The sequence below is a fragment of the Corythoichthys intestinalis genome, chromosome 17, assembly GCF_030265065.1.
Source record: "Corythoichthys intestinalis isolate RoL2023-P3 chromosome 17, ASM3026506v1, whole genome shotgun sequence".
NCBI lineage: Eukaryota > Metazoa > Chordata > Actinopteri > Syngnathiformes > Syngnathidae > Corythoichthys > Corythoichthys intestinalis.
The window spans coordinates 38,105,914-38,122,167 of record NC_080411.1 but is presented as its reverse complement, the minus strand read 5'-3'; the positions used below and the strand labels follow the sequence as shown (position 1 = coordinate 38,122,167).

The 16,254-nt window shown below is 39.9% G+C and overlaps 1 protein-coding gene across 2 annotated transcripts in view; it reads left to right on the top strand.

The window, feature by feature from the left end:
* onecut2 (one cut homeobox 2) overlaps nt 1-16,254 on the top strand; it is a 53,511-nt gene that overhangs the window by 22,333 nt on the left and 14,924 nt on the right. The window contains exon 2 of one of the 2 annotated variants that reach the window (XM_057818436.1): nt 12,048-12,086. The exons of the other annotated variant lie outside the window; for it this stretch is intronic. Coding sequence (XP_057674419.1) covers nt 12,048-12,086 — 39 coding nt within the window. The remainder of the gene's footprint in view (nt 1-12,047; nt 12,087-16,254) is intronic. 2 annotated transcript variants of the gene reach the window in all.

Sequence of the window (16,254 nt, the reverse complement as noted above, 5' to 3'; positions counted from 1 at the left end):
AACAAGGGATCACAGTATTTACTTCTGGTAGAGCTGGTGGCATGTCGACAAACAGATGTACAGTAATTGCAACACTGTTCGAATGATTTCATGAAAATTTCCTTCAAATTAGATATGATAGTTACAGCACATATTGCTCATTTCATTGTAAATCCATTGGGCTGTTATTTAGATTAAAAGAGAGAGAGATTTGTGTTGATGTAACAATATTTTGGACCTGACTATACCGTATTTTGCTTGTCTGAATTAAATTTGCAGTGTGGACAGGCTACACACTAAAGTCCAGAGATGGGACTTGCATAATTGCGGAGATGTTTTTACTAGAATGTGGTTATGTCAACGGAGTTTATGCAACACAGCTAACATTGAAGTTGTCCTGTGTCTTGATTTAGGAAGTATGTCTAACTTAATTGAGACCAATCATATATTATTTGCTTATCGCATGTTTTGATGCAGATTTGTAATCTTTTTTAATGTTTCATTTTATTATTTAGTACAGTTGTAATTGGTTAAAAATACTGCAAAAGTTATGAATAACATCTTCAGTTTTAAAAGTTTACCACAATTCCAGGTAGGAGTCAAAATATTATCTCCCCTCGAGAGTGTCTGTTCAGTTGACCCCAAGGATGGATAATGGCTCTGCTTGTGCTGATGAGTCAAAAGCAAACCTGAACATAAGCCTAGACAATGAAGAAAACTATCATGGTCAGATTTCCTATTTTTTTCTTACCTCACATTTAGGGGTAAAAGCATTAAAAGTCGCTCTGATTTGATGTGCATTAGACTTATGAGATTGGGTGGAAACCTCTTCTATTTGATTGTGCCACATAACTGGATTCATTTAGTTGATACTGTCTGTTATTGGATTAAGATTTTAGATTAGATGGATTGGATCCAATTGAAGATATTACAGCCTTTAATAGTGACAGGTTACCGGGATAGAGTAGCTGAAAATGTCAGTCCCCCCATTCGCTTTGCAACCATTCTGGCCTGCATTTATTGCTCACGTTCTAATTTCAATTATGAGCCATACACAACCATTTATCTATCTATTCCGTATAAAAATTAGTTTTATACGTTCATACATTCACTATCCATATTGAACCATTCGTCCTTACAAACAATAATAATAGTAATAATAATAATAATACATTTTATTTGTAGAGCGCTTATACCAATGCTCAAAGACGCTTTACAGTAGGAACAAAAACAGGAAACAACGTGAACAGAACAAAACAAAGAAAATAATTATAAGTTAAAAGCTAGTTTAAAAAGGTGAGTTTTTAACAGTTTTTTGAATGTGGGAAGGTCTGAACAGGTACGGATGGGTTTTGGGAGTGAGTTCCAAAGGGAGGGGGCAGCAGCGGAGAAGGCTCTGTCCCCCCTAGTTCGGTGTGTTCTTTGTTTGGGCGGTGCGAGGATGTTTCCATTAGAAGAGCGGAGGTGACGGGAAGGGGTGTGGGGACAGAGAAGGTCTGTGAGGTAGGGCGGGGCGAAGTTATTGAGTGCTTTGTAAGTGAGAAGGATGATTTTGAACTGAATTCTGTATGAGATAGGAAGCCAGTGCAGTTTGTTGAGGACGGGGGTAATGTGGTTCTTATAGGGGGTCCGGGTGAGAAGGGGTGCAGCGGAGTTTTGAATATATTGTAGTTTATTGATGAGTTTGGATGGAGAACCGAAGAGAATGCTGTTGCAGTAGTCAAGTCTGGAGGTTATGAAGGCATGGATGAGGGTTTCAGCAGTAGAGAAGGTGAGGGAGGGGCGAAGACGGGCTATGTTCTTGAGGTGGAAGAAGGCAGTTCTGGTGATATGGTTGACGTGGTGGTCGAATCTTAGTTTATTGTCAAAAATGATACCAAGGTTGCGGGAATGTGTTGAGAGAGGCAGGGTGCAGTTGTTGATGGTGAGGGAAAATTGACTGTCTATGATGTGGGCTGCAGGGTCGAAAATGATTATGTCTGATTTGTTACTGTTGAGTTGAAGATAGTTTTCTTGCATCCAGGAATTAATTTCACTGAGGCAGTTTTGAAGTGTGGATTGGGTGCTGTGCGAGATTTGTTGTGTGGTTATATAAATTTGGATGTCGTCAGCTTAGCAGTGAAATTGGAGTCCATGTTTGCGGATGATCTGACCAAGGGGGAAGATGTAGAGAATGAAGAGGAGGGGACCTTGAACTGAACCTTGGGGGACACCTTGTGGTAGGGGAACAGGAGGGGATGTGCAATGATTGATGGCGATGAATTGTTGTCGGTCAGTGAGGTAGGAGCGAAACCAGGAAAGTGCGGTACCAGTGATGTGTAAAGATTCTAATCTGGAGAGCAGGATGGTGTGGTTGATTGTATCGAAGGCAGCAGTGAGGTCCAGGAGGATGAGGATGGTGAGTTGTCCCGAGAAATGATCCTCATCAGGTCTTTTTGTAAAACCTACCATTGTAGAACCTCAAGTGTAACCGCCTTAAAATAGATTATTAAAAAAAAAAAAAAAAAAAAAAACATTGGAATAGTCCTATAGACCTTTATAATTTTGAATTGCAGATCTCTGGGCTGCTTTGCATCTCACAGATAAGGAAATCAGATATATACTGCTGGCCAAAAGTATTGGCACTCTTGCAATTCTGTCAGATAATGCTCAATTTCTCCCATAAAATGATTACTATTACAAATGCTTTGGTAGTAATATATTCATTTATTTTGCTTGCAAAGAAAAAACACAAAAGATATTGAAAACATTTTTTAAAAATCCCCATCATTTTACATAAAATCCCCAAAATGGGCCGGACAAAAGTATTGGCTCCCTCAGCCTAATACTTGGTAGCACAACCTTTAGACAAAATAACTGCGAACAACTGCTTCCGGTATCCATCATTGTGTTTCTTAGAATGCTCTGCTGGAATTTTAGACCATTCTTCTTTGGCCAACTGCTCCAGGTCTCTGAGATTTGAAGGGTGCCTTCTCCAAACTGCCATTTTTTTATCTCTCCACAGGTGTTCTATGGGATTCAGGTCTGGACTCATTGCTGGCCACTTTAGAAGTCTCCAGTGCTTTCTCTCAAACCATTTTCTAGTGCTTTTTGAAGTGTGTTTTGGGTCATTGTCCTGCTGGAAGACCCATGACCTCTGAGGGAGACCCAGCTTTCTCACACTGGGCCCTATATTATGCTGCAAAATTTGTTGGTAGTTTTCAGACTTCATAATGCCATGCACACAGTCAAGCAGTCCAGTGCCAGAGGTATCAAAGCAACCCCAAAACATCAGGGAACCTCCGCCATATTTGACTCTGGGGACTGTGTTCTTTCTTTGAAGGCCTCGTTTCATTTCCTGTAAACTCTATGTTGATGCCTTTTACCAAAAAGTTCTACTTTTGTCTCATCTGACCAGAGAACATTCTTCCAAAACGTTTTTGGCTTTCTCAGGTAAGTTTTGGCAAATTCCAGTCTGGCTTTTTTATGTCTCTGGGTTAGAAATGGGGTCTTCCTGTATATCCTACCTTAGAGTCCCTTTTCATTCAGACGCCGACGGATTGTACGGTTTGACACGGTTGTACCCTCGGACTGCAGGACAGCTTGAACTTGTTTGGATGTTAGTCGAAGTTCTTTATCCACCATCCGCACAATCTTTCGTTGAAGTCGCTCGTCAATTTTCTTTTCCGTCCACATCTAGGGAGGTTAGCCACTGTGCCATGGGATTTATACTTATTGATGACACTGCGCACGGAAGACACAGGACCATTCAGGTCTTTGGAGATGGACTTGTAGCCTTGAAATTGCTCATGCTTCCTCACAATTTTGCTTCTTAACTCCTCTGACAGTTCTTTGGTGTTCTTTCTTTTCTCCGTGCTCAATGTGGTACAAACAGAGACACATGAAAGAGATTGACTCGACATTAATCCATATTAACTGGCTGCAAGTGTGGTTTGGAAATTGCCACCATCTGTTATGTGCCACAGGTAAGTAACAAGTGCTGCTAATTACACAAATTAGAGAAGCATCACGTGATTTTCCAAAGGGTGCTAATACATTTGTCCTGCCCATTTTTTTTAGTTTTGTGTAAAAGGATAATGATTTAATTTTTTTCCCCATTCTTTTTGTGTGTTTTCATTGCAAGCAAAATAACTGAAGATATTACTACCAAAGCATTTGTAATTGCAATCATTTTCTGGGAGAAATTGAGCATTATCTGATAGAATTGCAGGGGTGCCAATACTTTTGGACATTAGTGTACTTGTACGTCGTGGCACTGATCAAAATACCGTGGTACCTCTACATACGAAGGTAAGTCAATCCAGGACCTTGTTTGTAAATCGAGATGGTCGTACGTTTGCCGAGCAGGATTTTCCCATTAGAATACAATATTATTCCATTAATTCGTTCCACAGCCCGAAAACCTACACTAAATCCTCAATAAGTACTGCTGGTACTATTGCAAACAGCAATTACACAGATCAAAACAAAGCAATTATAAATAAATATCAGAATAATATAATAATAGTAATACAAATAATAATACCTATAATAATGTAACGAATTGGGTTCTAATGTGGCAGATGTGTTTTGCATGGTGTGCCTGAACGCACCGCGTGGCTGACGACATAGTGAGACAGATTAGTTTATAGACCCTACTCACATGACGTCACAACCACGCCTCCGCGCTATATTGTCCGTCAACTCGTCGTGTTGACGCATTACCGCTACGTAAATTCCTCCTATTATGGCGTGTTTTTCTGCTCATTAACATTAATAATCAAAATGGTGAAGGCGTGTGTGGCGGTTGGTTGCAATAACAGAGAAGATAGACGGAGAGACTTGAAGTTCTACTGTATTCCGAGAGACCCGGAGAGGAGAGCGAGATGGGCTGCCGCAATTCGACGAGAAAACTGGGCTCCAAACGATTACCACGGATTATGTAGTAGTCATTTTATATCTGGAAAAATGCATTTAATATACAGTGCCTTGCAAAAGTATTCGGCCCCCTTGAATCTTGCAACCTTTGGCCACATTTCAGGCTTCAAACATAAAGATATGAAATTTAATTTTTTTGTCAAGAATCAACAACAAGTGGGACACAATCGTGAAGTGGAACAACATTTATTGGATAATTTAAACTTTTTTAACAAATAAAAAACTGAAAAGTGGGGCGTGCAATATTATTCGGCCCCTTTACTTTCAGTGCAGTAAACTCACTCCAGAAGTTCAGTGAGGATCTCTGAATGATCCAATGTTGTCCTAAATGACCGATGATGATAAAAAGAATCCACCTGTGTGTAATCAAGTCTCCGTATAAATGCACCTGCTCTTTGATAGTCTCAGGGTTCTGTTTAAAGTGCAGAGAGCATTATGAAAACCAAGGAACACACCAGGCAGGTCCGAGATACTGTTGTGGAGAAGTTTAAAGCCGGATTTGGATACAAAAAGATTTCCCAACCTTTAAACATCTCAAGGAGCACTGTGCAAGCCATCATATTGAAATGGAAGGAGCATCAGGAGGAGAGAAAACTAGGAGAAAACTGATCAGAGATGCAGCCAAGAGGCCCATGATCACTCTGGATGAACTGCAGAGATCTACAGCTGAGGTGGGAGAGTCTGTCCATAGGACAACAATCAGTCGTACACTGCACAAATCTGGCCTTTATGGAAGAGTGGCAAGAAGAAAGCCATTTCTCAAAGATATCCATAAAAAGTCTCGTTTAAAGTTTGCCACAAGCCACCTGGGAGGCACACCAAACATGTTGAAGAAGGTGCTCTGGTCAGATGAAACCAAAATTGAACTTTTTGGCCACAATGCAAAACGCTATGTTTGGCGTAAAAGCAACACAGCTCATCACCCTGAACAGACCATCCCCACTGTCAAACATGGTGGTAGCAGCATCATGGTTTGGGCCTGCTTTTCTTCAGCAGGGACAGGGAAGATGGTTAAAATTGACAGGAAGATGGATGCAGCCAAATACAGTAACATTCTGGAAGAAAACCTGTTGGTATCTGCACAAGACCTGAGACTGGGACGGAGATTTATCTTCCAACAGGACAATGATCCAAAACATAAAGCCAAATCTACAATGGAATGGTTCAAAAATAAACGTATCCAGGTGTTAGAATGGCCAAGTCAAAGTCCAGACCTGAATCCAATCGAGAATCTGTGGAAAGAGCTGAAGACTGCTGTTCACAAACACTCTCCATCCAACCTCACTGAGCTCGAGCTGTTTTGCAAGGAAGAATGGGCAAGAATGTCAGTCTCTCGATGTGCAAAACTGATAGAAACATACCCCAAGCGACTTGCAGCTGTAATTGGAGCAAAATGTGGCGCTACAAAGTATTAACACAAGGGGGCCGAATAATATTGCACGCCCCACTTTTCAGTTTTTTATTTTTTAAAAAAGTTTAAATTATCCAATAAAATTTGTTCCACTTCACGATTGTGTCCCACTTGTTGTTGATGCTTGACAAAAAATTAAAATTTTATATCTTTATGTTTGAAGCCTGAAATGTGGCGAAAGGTTGCAAGGTTCAAGGGGGCCGAATACTTTTGCAAGGCACTGTATATTTAGAGGGTTTTGGGCTGACAACCACAATTAAGATCATTGCGAGGCTAATCGCCGATAACATACAGTTTCAAATTCAAGATGCTTATTTCTTCCACCATCATTATATTTTGAATAATATTTAGCTGGTACCAAGTGAAAGAAACTGGCCTCGTCTACGGATCATCAGTTAAACAGGTGTGTCCAAACCTTTTGCAAAGGGGGCCAGATTTGGTGTGGTAAAAATGCGGGGGCTACCTTGGCTGATTTACATAGAACAATATATTTAAACAAATTTTAGCAAGCCCTTCTGTGTGTCACATTTGCTTTATTATTTTTTTTAATTCATAATTTTAACAATCTCGTCTTTGTGGCGTTCTCTTTCGACACTCGGGCTCTTGCGAAATACTGCTGCTGTGAAATTAAACTAGCTTCAAGTTGCTATAATTTCTCGCTGCGTATCTTCCCTGTAATGTTGTCGTACATGTCAGTGTATCTTGTTCGGTAATATTATCGCGTCACATCGAACTCTTTGAAAACAGTGACTGTCTCTTTGCAAATGAGGCAGACACAGTTGTTGCGTGTTTTATTGAAGAAATAGTCCAATATCCACCTATCCTTGAAGCGTCGGCCATCGCAGTCAACTTTTTTTTTATTGATTGTCGCCATTTTAGAAAATTGGAAGTAAAGGGTCACACGGAGTAATGTTGCTTAGAGTGCTGCTCTTAAAGTTTTTCAAACTTCCGTGAGAATAGGCTGATTTTGTGTGGACAAGATAGTTGTAGATATCAGGGTAGCAGATGTCAGGCAGAGAGGGCGAAGACAGCCGGTCGAAAAATATCGATTTAGGCATCAAATATGGATCTGGCGAATGGATATTTGACATAACGCCTTTTATGCAACGCATCCAATGAGTTTACAGCGTCTGAAAGCACCGGGGCTTCCATGAATTGCACTATAAATTGCACGACAAATTGAAACCATTGAGAATACGGATAAACAAAGACGGACAATATGGCGGCCGGATACAGCGACACGTCATTCTGTGACGTTGGTGAGTAGGGTCTATAGAGAATAGCGAACGGAGGTCGGAGGAGGTCATAGACATTCTACGGCCGTATTGTGGACCCAGTTCACGGTCGCGCACACCATGGTCATATTTTCTATCGTTTCCATCTTCATTTCATTGGTAAGCGTCACCTTTTCCCTTTTTTCACCACCTGTACAAACTTTCTTGGAGCCTATGTTGAAATCTTTCACAAGAAAATCAGCCGTGCGTCTGTCTTGCGTGAAAACAAAGAAACTGCGGCGCTGACATAAATCTTTGTATTTTGAGCAAGTTGTCAGATGTCGAAACAAATTTGACGTCGGATATCAAAAAGATTGTGTGTCGTAGCGATTGTGTGTCGAGGTACCACTGTAGCAGCAAATACAGCGGTGAGAGGTTTACCAGGATATCCCTTTATAGCTGCTCGAGCTTCTCTTGATCAATCATCAATAACAATACAATCTATTGATTGCAGATTATTATCGGTGTTTGCTCTTTGCCGGTGCTGTGTGCTGTGAGACGGACCACCGATAGCTTCAGAACGTCAAAAACAAAGCTGATAAGAACGAGTACAGAGAGGCCAGTTAACTCATCATCTATTAGTCTTTGTGTGTCTATGTGTATGACTAAACAGTGGCTCCCTTTGACTTATCCTCAATGTCAACATTTAGCAAGTCAAGGTTAGTGAATGTTTTCCCTGAGGCCTTCGTATATCTCTTGCTCGGAACTTGCTTGGAAATTCAAACTTTTAGCAATTTGGAGTCCAGTTACTCATTTTGTTGGCACAGTCTTTTGACAATATTCCCATAAAACATCACCGTAATGCCATTGCATGTTGTGTTCTCATTCACAAATACCCTAGAAACACTCTCAGAGCACATTTACACCCTTAATTGTGTGCTCATATTGATCTCCAATCAGTTACATTAATGATTAAGTGCTTCAGCCGCTAAGTGTATTGAATAGCGCTGATGTAATTCCATATTTTTCTTTACATTAAAAACGTCTTTAAGCAACTGGTGATTACAGTTTTAGTGCTCCTCTGGGTATTTACACCAGTAGGCCAGCGTATCTGGGATTGATTTTAAACAATTTTTTATATTTGTGTTAGTGTGTCTGCACATGAACAGGAGAGGACAATGTGGATCATTGACTTCATTAAAAGTAATGTTTTTGACTAGGGATGTCCCCGATCTGATCACGTAATAAGAAATCATGTCATTTGCAAAGGATTGGAGTCAGGTACAAAAGGTCATGTTTTTCAAATGGATTTATTTAATTTTATTTTCAAGTTTTAACCCATTGACTGCATTGACAGCAAGAGACATCCAATACCTTTTGACCGGGAGGATTTGCAGCAATCGTTCAATCGCTGCCAGTCCCCCATTGAAAATACAAGCATCGGATTGGGACTTGGTATCGGCAATTCTTCAAAATGGGGTGACCCAGATTCGGACTCGCATGCAAAAATATGTGATCGGGACATCCCTATTTATGACGGCGTGTCTTTTATTTCTATCAGTGTTGTTTTTGGCAGCCCTTTCCATTTTCGTCTTAATCAATGATAATACTTTTTAGTCTTAGTCATTTTAGTCATCTCAAAATGTGTTTCTCTTCGTCTAGTTGTAGTTGACGTTTACTAAAAATGTTCTTGTCTGTAAAATTAAAAAAAAAAAAAATCACTCCCAAAATAAATAGATAAACAAAGGTTTCCAACTATTTCGAATGCATATTGACAGACGAGAACAAATTATAGCATCTACAAGGACAACACCAACTTGGTGATTATAAACACTCAGCAGGAAAACATTACATTACATATATTATTTTAATAAATTTTAGCCACCTGTACGCAAACATTATTTTAATTAATTATAGCCACCTGGACACAACAATATATAAAAGTAAGTTTTCCGAGAGTTTAGAGGACGCTCACCATTAGCATTAGCCTAATGTGAATGCGAATGCTATGCTAACGCTACGAGTTACATTTAATATGTGATGATCCCTCAGCAAAGTCTTTTAAAGGCTAAAGCAACATTGCATATTTTTTTCTCTCTTTACCTGTCCTGTTCAGCTGTTTGACAAGGAGAATGGAACTCTGCGTGTCCGGTTGATCTGAGCAGTTTTAATGTTTCACGTTTGAGTATGACCTACTCCCATTGTGATCATTTAACATATCTCATTTATTAAGACAAAGCAGCGAACAGAAGGTGGTTATGGGGGAACAGAAGAAAAGAAGGAGAGAGAGAGACAGAAGAAACACAAACAACAACAAGAAATACATTGAACGCCTACACTAACTATGAAAATTTGGTGTTATCGTTAGCTAGATGTATTTCCGGTTGACAGCATGTGGGGGACCTGTTAACCAGGCAAAGAGGGGAGGGGGGAGTCTAGAAGATAAGTGATTGGGAGGGGTGGAGTGGAGTGTACACAAATCAGCCCTGTGATCTAGAATCCAATAATCGTGTGAATCCCTTGTGAGTGTGAGCCTGTTGGCAACCCACCTTACACCGCCCCATCGCCAATCCTGGCGCCAAGGTGCCCCACCAGAGTGTGCCCAAATCCCAATCACATCCAGCCATGCGCGAATCCCATCAAACATGCGATAGCCACGCAGACAAGCGGAGAAGCAGCGTAAGCAACATTGCATCTTGACTCTGACCAAGAAAACAAATATTACTGTGGGCACAAGCCTGCGTGGAGACTGGAGACGACACACTAGTGAGTCTGGAAGGGAGGGGGCATGGCACATCATGAGTGACACAACCAGACACTGCTACATGCAAGCTAACTACAGATAAAATGTCACACATTGTGACGAAAACTATTATGCATTTTCTTCTCGTACTCGTCTCGTCAGACGAAAACTGGCATTCGTCCCATTATGTTTTAGTCTCCCAAAATAGGTTTTTAGTTGTTATCGTCTCGCCTTCGTCATGAAGAATAGTGTTCGGTGACGAGATATTTTCGTTATCGTCATCGTTGCCGAAAACAACACTGATTTCTATCGTAGACTTCAAAAATTACAAGACGCACTTGGTTTTCTTCTATTATTGCATGGACGGTGGAAGTTATTCCATGAAATTTCAACATTCGGGTCAACCAATCAATGACTGGCTAATAAGCAATGTGTCTGGCACTACCATTCTGATACCGCTTATCTGTGGTTGTCCCTCCAATTCTAAAAGGCCTAAAAAGGGATACTGTATGGATTATTTTAGTAGCGTTCCAGTACGTTGAAAGTGATCAATGGAAACTCGTAGACTTACATACAACAATGGACTAATAATGCGATCTGTACTGTCTGTTTTAAATATCATGTACTTGAACTAATCCATTAACAATGCTTACATTTTGGTAGTTTTCAAACCAGGCAGAGAAATTCTGTCAAGACAAAGAGAGCATTTCCGGTTGGCAAAGTGGAAAGAGGAAATGATCACGGTGCATTAAGCACAACCACACACGCACGCACGCACACATATTGTATACAGAGATATTATGGCATGCTGATTGCTAAGTGCTCAAATATTGCAGGCTTTAATATACATTCACAATGTTTGTGTATGTCCACGAATAAAGGGTTGACGTAAAAGGTGTCAGATGTGACAATTGACAAAAGAGTCAACGAAATAATACTTCAACTTTGCTGGCTCCTTATGGAGTGTTTTGATGTGCCAAAATGTGGCGCCACACTCCAGCAGTGAAATGTATGTTGAAGGACGACTTTACTACTTACCCTGCACTTATATGCCCTCACTGTAATGGATACCAGGCTTAAGTGGTAATGGTGCAATAAAAAAAAAAGATACAGAGTGCAGGAGGAGGAGAGCATTGGTGAAAGGAAAAGAAGAGGAATGAAGCAAGCCAGAAAGATAGGAGGGGCAGAAGGATGAGGGAGAGGCAGGGGAGAGTGATGCAAGCAGGCAGGAATAAGTAAAAAGATACAAGCTGTGAAGGAGGATGGACGAAATACAGTGGCGCAGAGAGCTAATGCAGACAAAAGAGTGATGATGAAAGCAAAATTGAAGGGGGCACAAAAGATTATACACTGTATGAGAGAAAGACAAGCTTTGAAAGAAAAATAAACATGCCTGTGTACATACAATCAGAACCACAAGTGTCAACTTAAGTGAAATTTAAATGAGCTTTCCACTAATAAAGCCCGTTTCCAAATAACTGCAGGTTTTTTGTTTGTTTGTTTGTTTGTTTGTTTGTTTGTTTGTTTGTTTGTTTGTTTGTTTGTTTGTTTTCTATGTATTTGTTGGTAACATGATTCATCAGAATCAAGATGCTGATGGGGCGGATAAGAATGAATCACTTTGCATAAATAATGATACAAGACTGATTCAGCACACTAAAAATGACAACAATTCCAACTCTAATTCCTCCTTTAAATAGTTTTCCTTATTTCTTTTACTAAAACTACTACTACTACCTCTACGACTACTACTAGTACTTGTTCTTCTCTTTGTATTTTCCAGCAGTCTGGATGCCGTGTGGCACCATGCTGCCTCTCACAGGTCAGTCTTGATAACACATCATACTTTTGATTTGGGAAATGAAATGGAATTGTACATGGTTATAATGTTAATAACTGTAATGTTGGAAGCCTATAATACCTGTGGGACTATGACTGTAAATTAGCATTAATGCTAATCCTGCTAATTGCTGTATTGGTTGATATTACTTCTACAGGTAGTCCCTGGGTTACGAACAAGTTCTGTTCCTACACTGGCGACGTAACCCGAATTCACCCTTCAAGTACCCCTAAATACCCCCCAAATCCCCAAATAACTATTATAAAACATGTATTATACGTCATTGTATTGTCCTCACCAAGACATTGGAGCCTCGTCCTAGCTAGACAACAAGCTAAAATGTAATCTTTCCCCTCTATCTCTCTCACTGGGCTGCGCGACTTATTTGTAGGAGCAAAGGCCCTCTTCTTCGTGTGTGCACACATGCGCTCTACTTCGTGTGCGCAAATACGTTCTTCTACGTGTGTACATGCGCTCTTACGCTCTTAATCTGGCTCACCTGTCAGATTTGACAGGCGAGTCACGCCCTCTGCTGACCATTCACTCTTCCAGGATGCTGGTCTAGCTAGTAGAGAGCATGTATGCTCCCTCATCCCTGTTGATGGTCCTCGGGCCACGCTTGCAGATTTCAGTGGCCTCCCTGATCCAGCGCTGATGTTGGCCTTTTCCCAGTCCATAGTGTGATTTTCCCTTTTGCAGTGCTCGGTGATGGGTGACTTGTGGTGTTCCTGTTGTGTAAGTTCTTTTTTTGCCCTTGTTTGTCTTATTGCTGTCTCCTTCTCACATTCCTTCTTGTGTTCTGTTTTTCTTGTAATAAAGCTCCTCCCTGTCTCCCCGATGTATAATTAATTGCATGATTTGCATGGAATTTCATATATTGAGTTGCATTTGTTTTCAGGGTGGATTTTGTCCTCTGGATGGACCAAAATGGAGTGTTGTGTGTGGTTTGACCGGTGTGTTTACTACCAGAGCAGGTAGTAGTAGCTTCCTGCGCCAAAATAAAAGCATGTATCACGAAATAAAAGTCAGCATTATAATCAAATACACATTTCGCCAAAGGGCAGAGCAGTCATATTGATGAAAGAAAGTAAATAATAAGATACTGTGAGGTACAATAATGCAATGTTTAAGTGACAAAAAAAAAAAAAAAAAAAAAAAAAAAAAAAAGGGTTTCCCCTAGGATTTTTTGAAGATGCGGTGGTGGGCTGCATCGGACTCGGACCACCTCACCGTGTCGTGCCACGGCAAAATTGCATCATATCATGACAAATTAATTTTTTTTTTCACATTTTGTTTCCCAAGAAGAACCATAACAAAGAGCTATTTGAAATATTTCATTAGCCAGGCTAATGTCGTAGCTCTCAGCTACGGTACATGTACGTAAAATGCGTAGCTGATTACAGATACATTACCCTACTTGATAATACTTTTTTATTCTTTTAGCAATAGTACTACTTACATCTTGTAGTCTTATTTTTCCTTTTATTTGGCCTTAATATGTACTACATTGACACAACAATACTAGTCCTTCTGTTAATGGACCAATGGCATAGGTTTGCGTAGGGACTTTAGGGACATAACACTCGGAACTTTTCAGGATGCTCAAATTGTCCCCACCAACTTTTAGGCAACCTTATTTGCATTATATAATGAGTTCAGTTATAGAGGTCATTTAGATTGTCTTCACATATTTTGCAAGGATAGAATTGACCCTGCCATTAATAAGTGAATTACTTTCATTCCTACAATGACACCATTTTTTTTCCCTCAAACGCACGTTTGATTGGCTGATGACTAGTGAAATGCCCTTGTTTTCAGTGTAAATCTAATCGAAATAAGTGAAATTATCTGCCAGTGCTTCAAGTAAATTTTATTTAGATTTCTTGAAATAAGAAAAAGAGCTATCGTAAAATCATCTTAACACTCTTATTTTAAGCAAAAATTGAGTATATTTAATCTTTAAAAAAAAAAGAAGCTTTTTTTCGTCAAAAATGTTCTTTATTCAAGAAGTGATATTGTTCAAAACATTATTTGAAATCATTTTCCCCCTTGATTTTGGTGAAAAATGACCAACCTTTAGACGCATGGGCTTAATAAGAACAAATGGTAAAATTTACCTAAAGTAAATTGAATAATCTGACCCATTAATCTGTTAACTAGTCTTTAACACTCAAAACAAGACGGAAAAAATTATGCAAATAGATTTAAGAAAACTCATCAGATTAAAACGTTATAAATTTTCAGTGTGAAAGTTAGTACAAGTCAATACAGATTTATTTTTGCATTGATCATTTAGCCTATCAATTCATTAGGTTCATATTGGTGAGAAATGTAGCCCTGACCCCCGTTCACCTATCAGTTTGGTTTTATTAACGTTCTGGCCCCAGCAAAAAGTGTACATGCAGGTTATGTTGTTATATCGTCACCACCAATATTTAGACCAAACCTACACCCTTGTAATGGACCCATTTCAAGGTGTAGAGGGAAATTCTAATTGCCGTGTAAACAGTTTTACTAGTTTTGGTGGGAAGGTGAACAGTTTTTTTGTTATTGTTGTTGTTCGTGAACTACATTTCCACACAAACGCACATCTAGCTACCATTTAACTTAGCAAGGAGCGGTATGAGAGACATTTTTCAAGTGTCCTGGAGCTCGCGAAACGGGAAAAAAGCGCATTCATCAAGGTTTCGTCAGCCGTGTTTGCATATATCCGTCCGCTGTAACAGCTCTGCCCCTCTGCTATTGAATGAGTTGTTGACATTAGTGCGGCGGCGCTCTGTGCTCGGTGCAAGTTCATTCAAACTTGCCTTTCCGTCCAAGACGGCCGTCCACTGCTCACTTTTACCGAAAAGTCCGATCCAAAATACAGTAATGCCCCGGATGGAGGGAAGAAGGAGAGGAGTCTGTACTTAATTGTGGCAACAATAATACAGAATAACAAAATAACAGTGGTCTTCGCGACATGTAACGCTATCTCCTTCACGCTTCCCTTAACGTCGCAGCTCCCCATCCGATCGTTTCTTAAGGGGGCCTCGTATAGTTACGGACATTACAATACACAATGAATAGGTTGCCGCTGATCCCTTCACACTAGGCTGCCGCTAGTTTGAAACGGCCTTAAAAAAAAAAATTAAAAATAAAACATCTGTTTTGCACGGCGTGGCGGCTTTTATTTTGGTGTGGGGGAGCGCCACAATACTTAATATGTAGGGGAAACCCTGAAACAATTGGACATAAAATGGCAGACTCCGCCCTTGTCCAGTACAAGTCCAGTACATCGTAACCCGGGGACTACCTGTATTTAATAATGTGGACTATTCCTTACCAAAAAAAAAAAAAAAAAAGAAAATCATGTCAAATGATGTTGAGCTAGGCCTATATTACAATATTATGTGTTTTGTTTTGTTTTGTTTTTATTTGAGGGGGGGACTCTCTCAAGTATACCACTTTCATCTTAAGTTTTTTTTTTCTTCCATTCGCTGTCTTTCCTTCGTTTTTCTCCTCCGCTTCATATTTCTTGTTCCGTTTCCGATTATCCGTGCTAGATAACACCTACTTTTAATCTGTATTTCTTTTTAAATATGCCAACTCAACAAAAGAGCATTTGAATATCCTAGACTTTGTTGTTTGTTGTCTGCCAGCAGCTTTTGAGACCAAACACTTGACCTAACACTCCAGATGAGTGTGCAGAAAAAAGGTTGGAATAATGTGCACTGGAGGCTTGGTCAGTACTACATGTCTAAGCTCTTCTTTAGCTGAGAGAAACATATGTGTTTAACTAAAATAACATGCTGTACAAGACCCAAAGATTTTCTTAAAGCTGTAATGACTACTTACATGTTTTAAAAAGGGAATGAATGATCTTCTAAGTTCACATTTTGTGGACTTTCAACGCTCATCCACGTATGATGCCAGTTCATCAGTGCTATCAGGGGGCCCCAGGTCTATAGATTTGTTAAGTTTCGGAGTCACATGAGGACAGATAGAAATGTTTGCTTTGAAAGACGGAATAGCTCAACAAATTTCTGTGTAAAAGCATACTGAGGGACAACTCCTACACCAATAGAGATTGCATTTTGAGGAGGAAAAAAATTGGCTGATATTATACTCCTATTTTGTCCAAAAATACAAGGACTGAGTAATACTGACA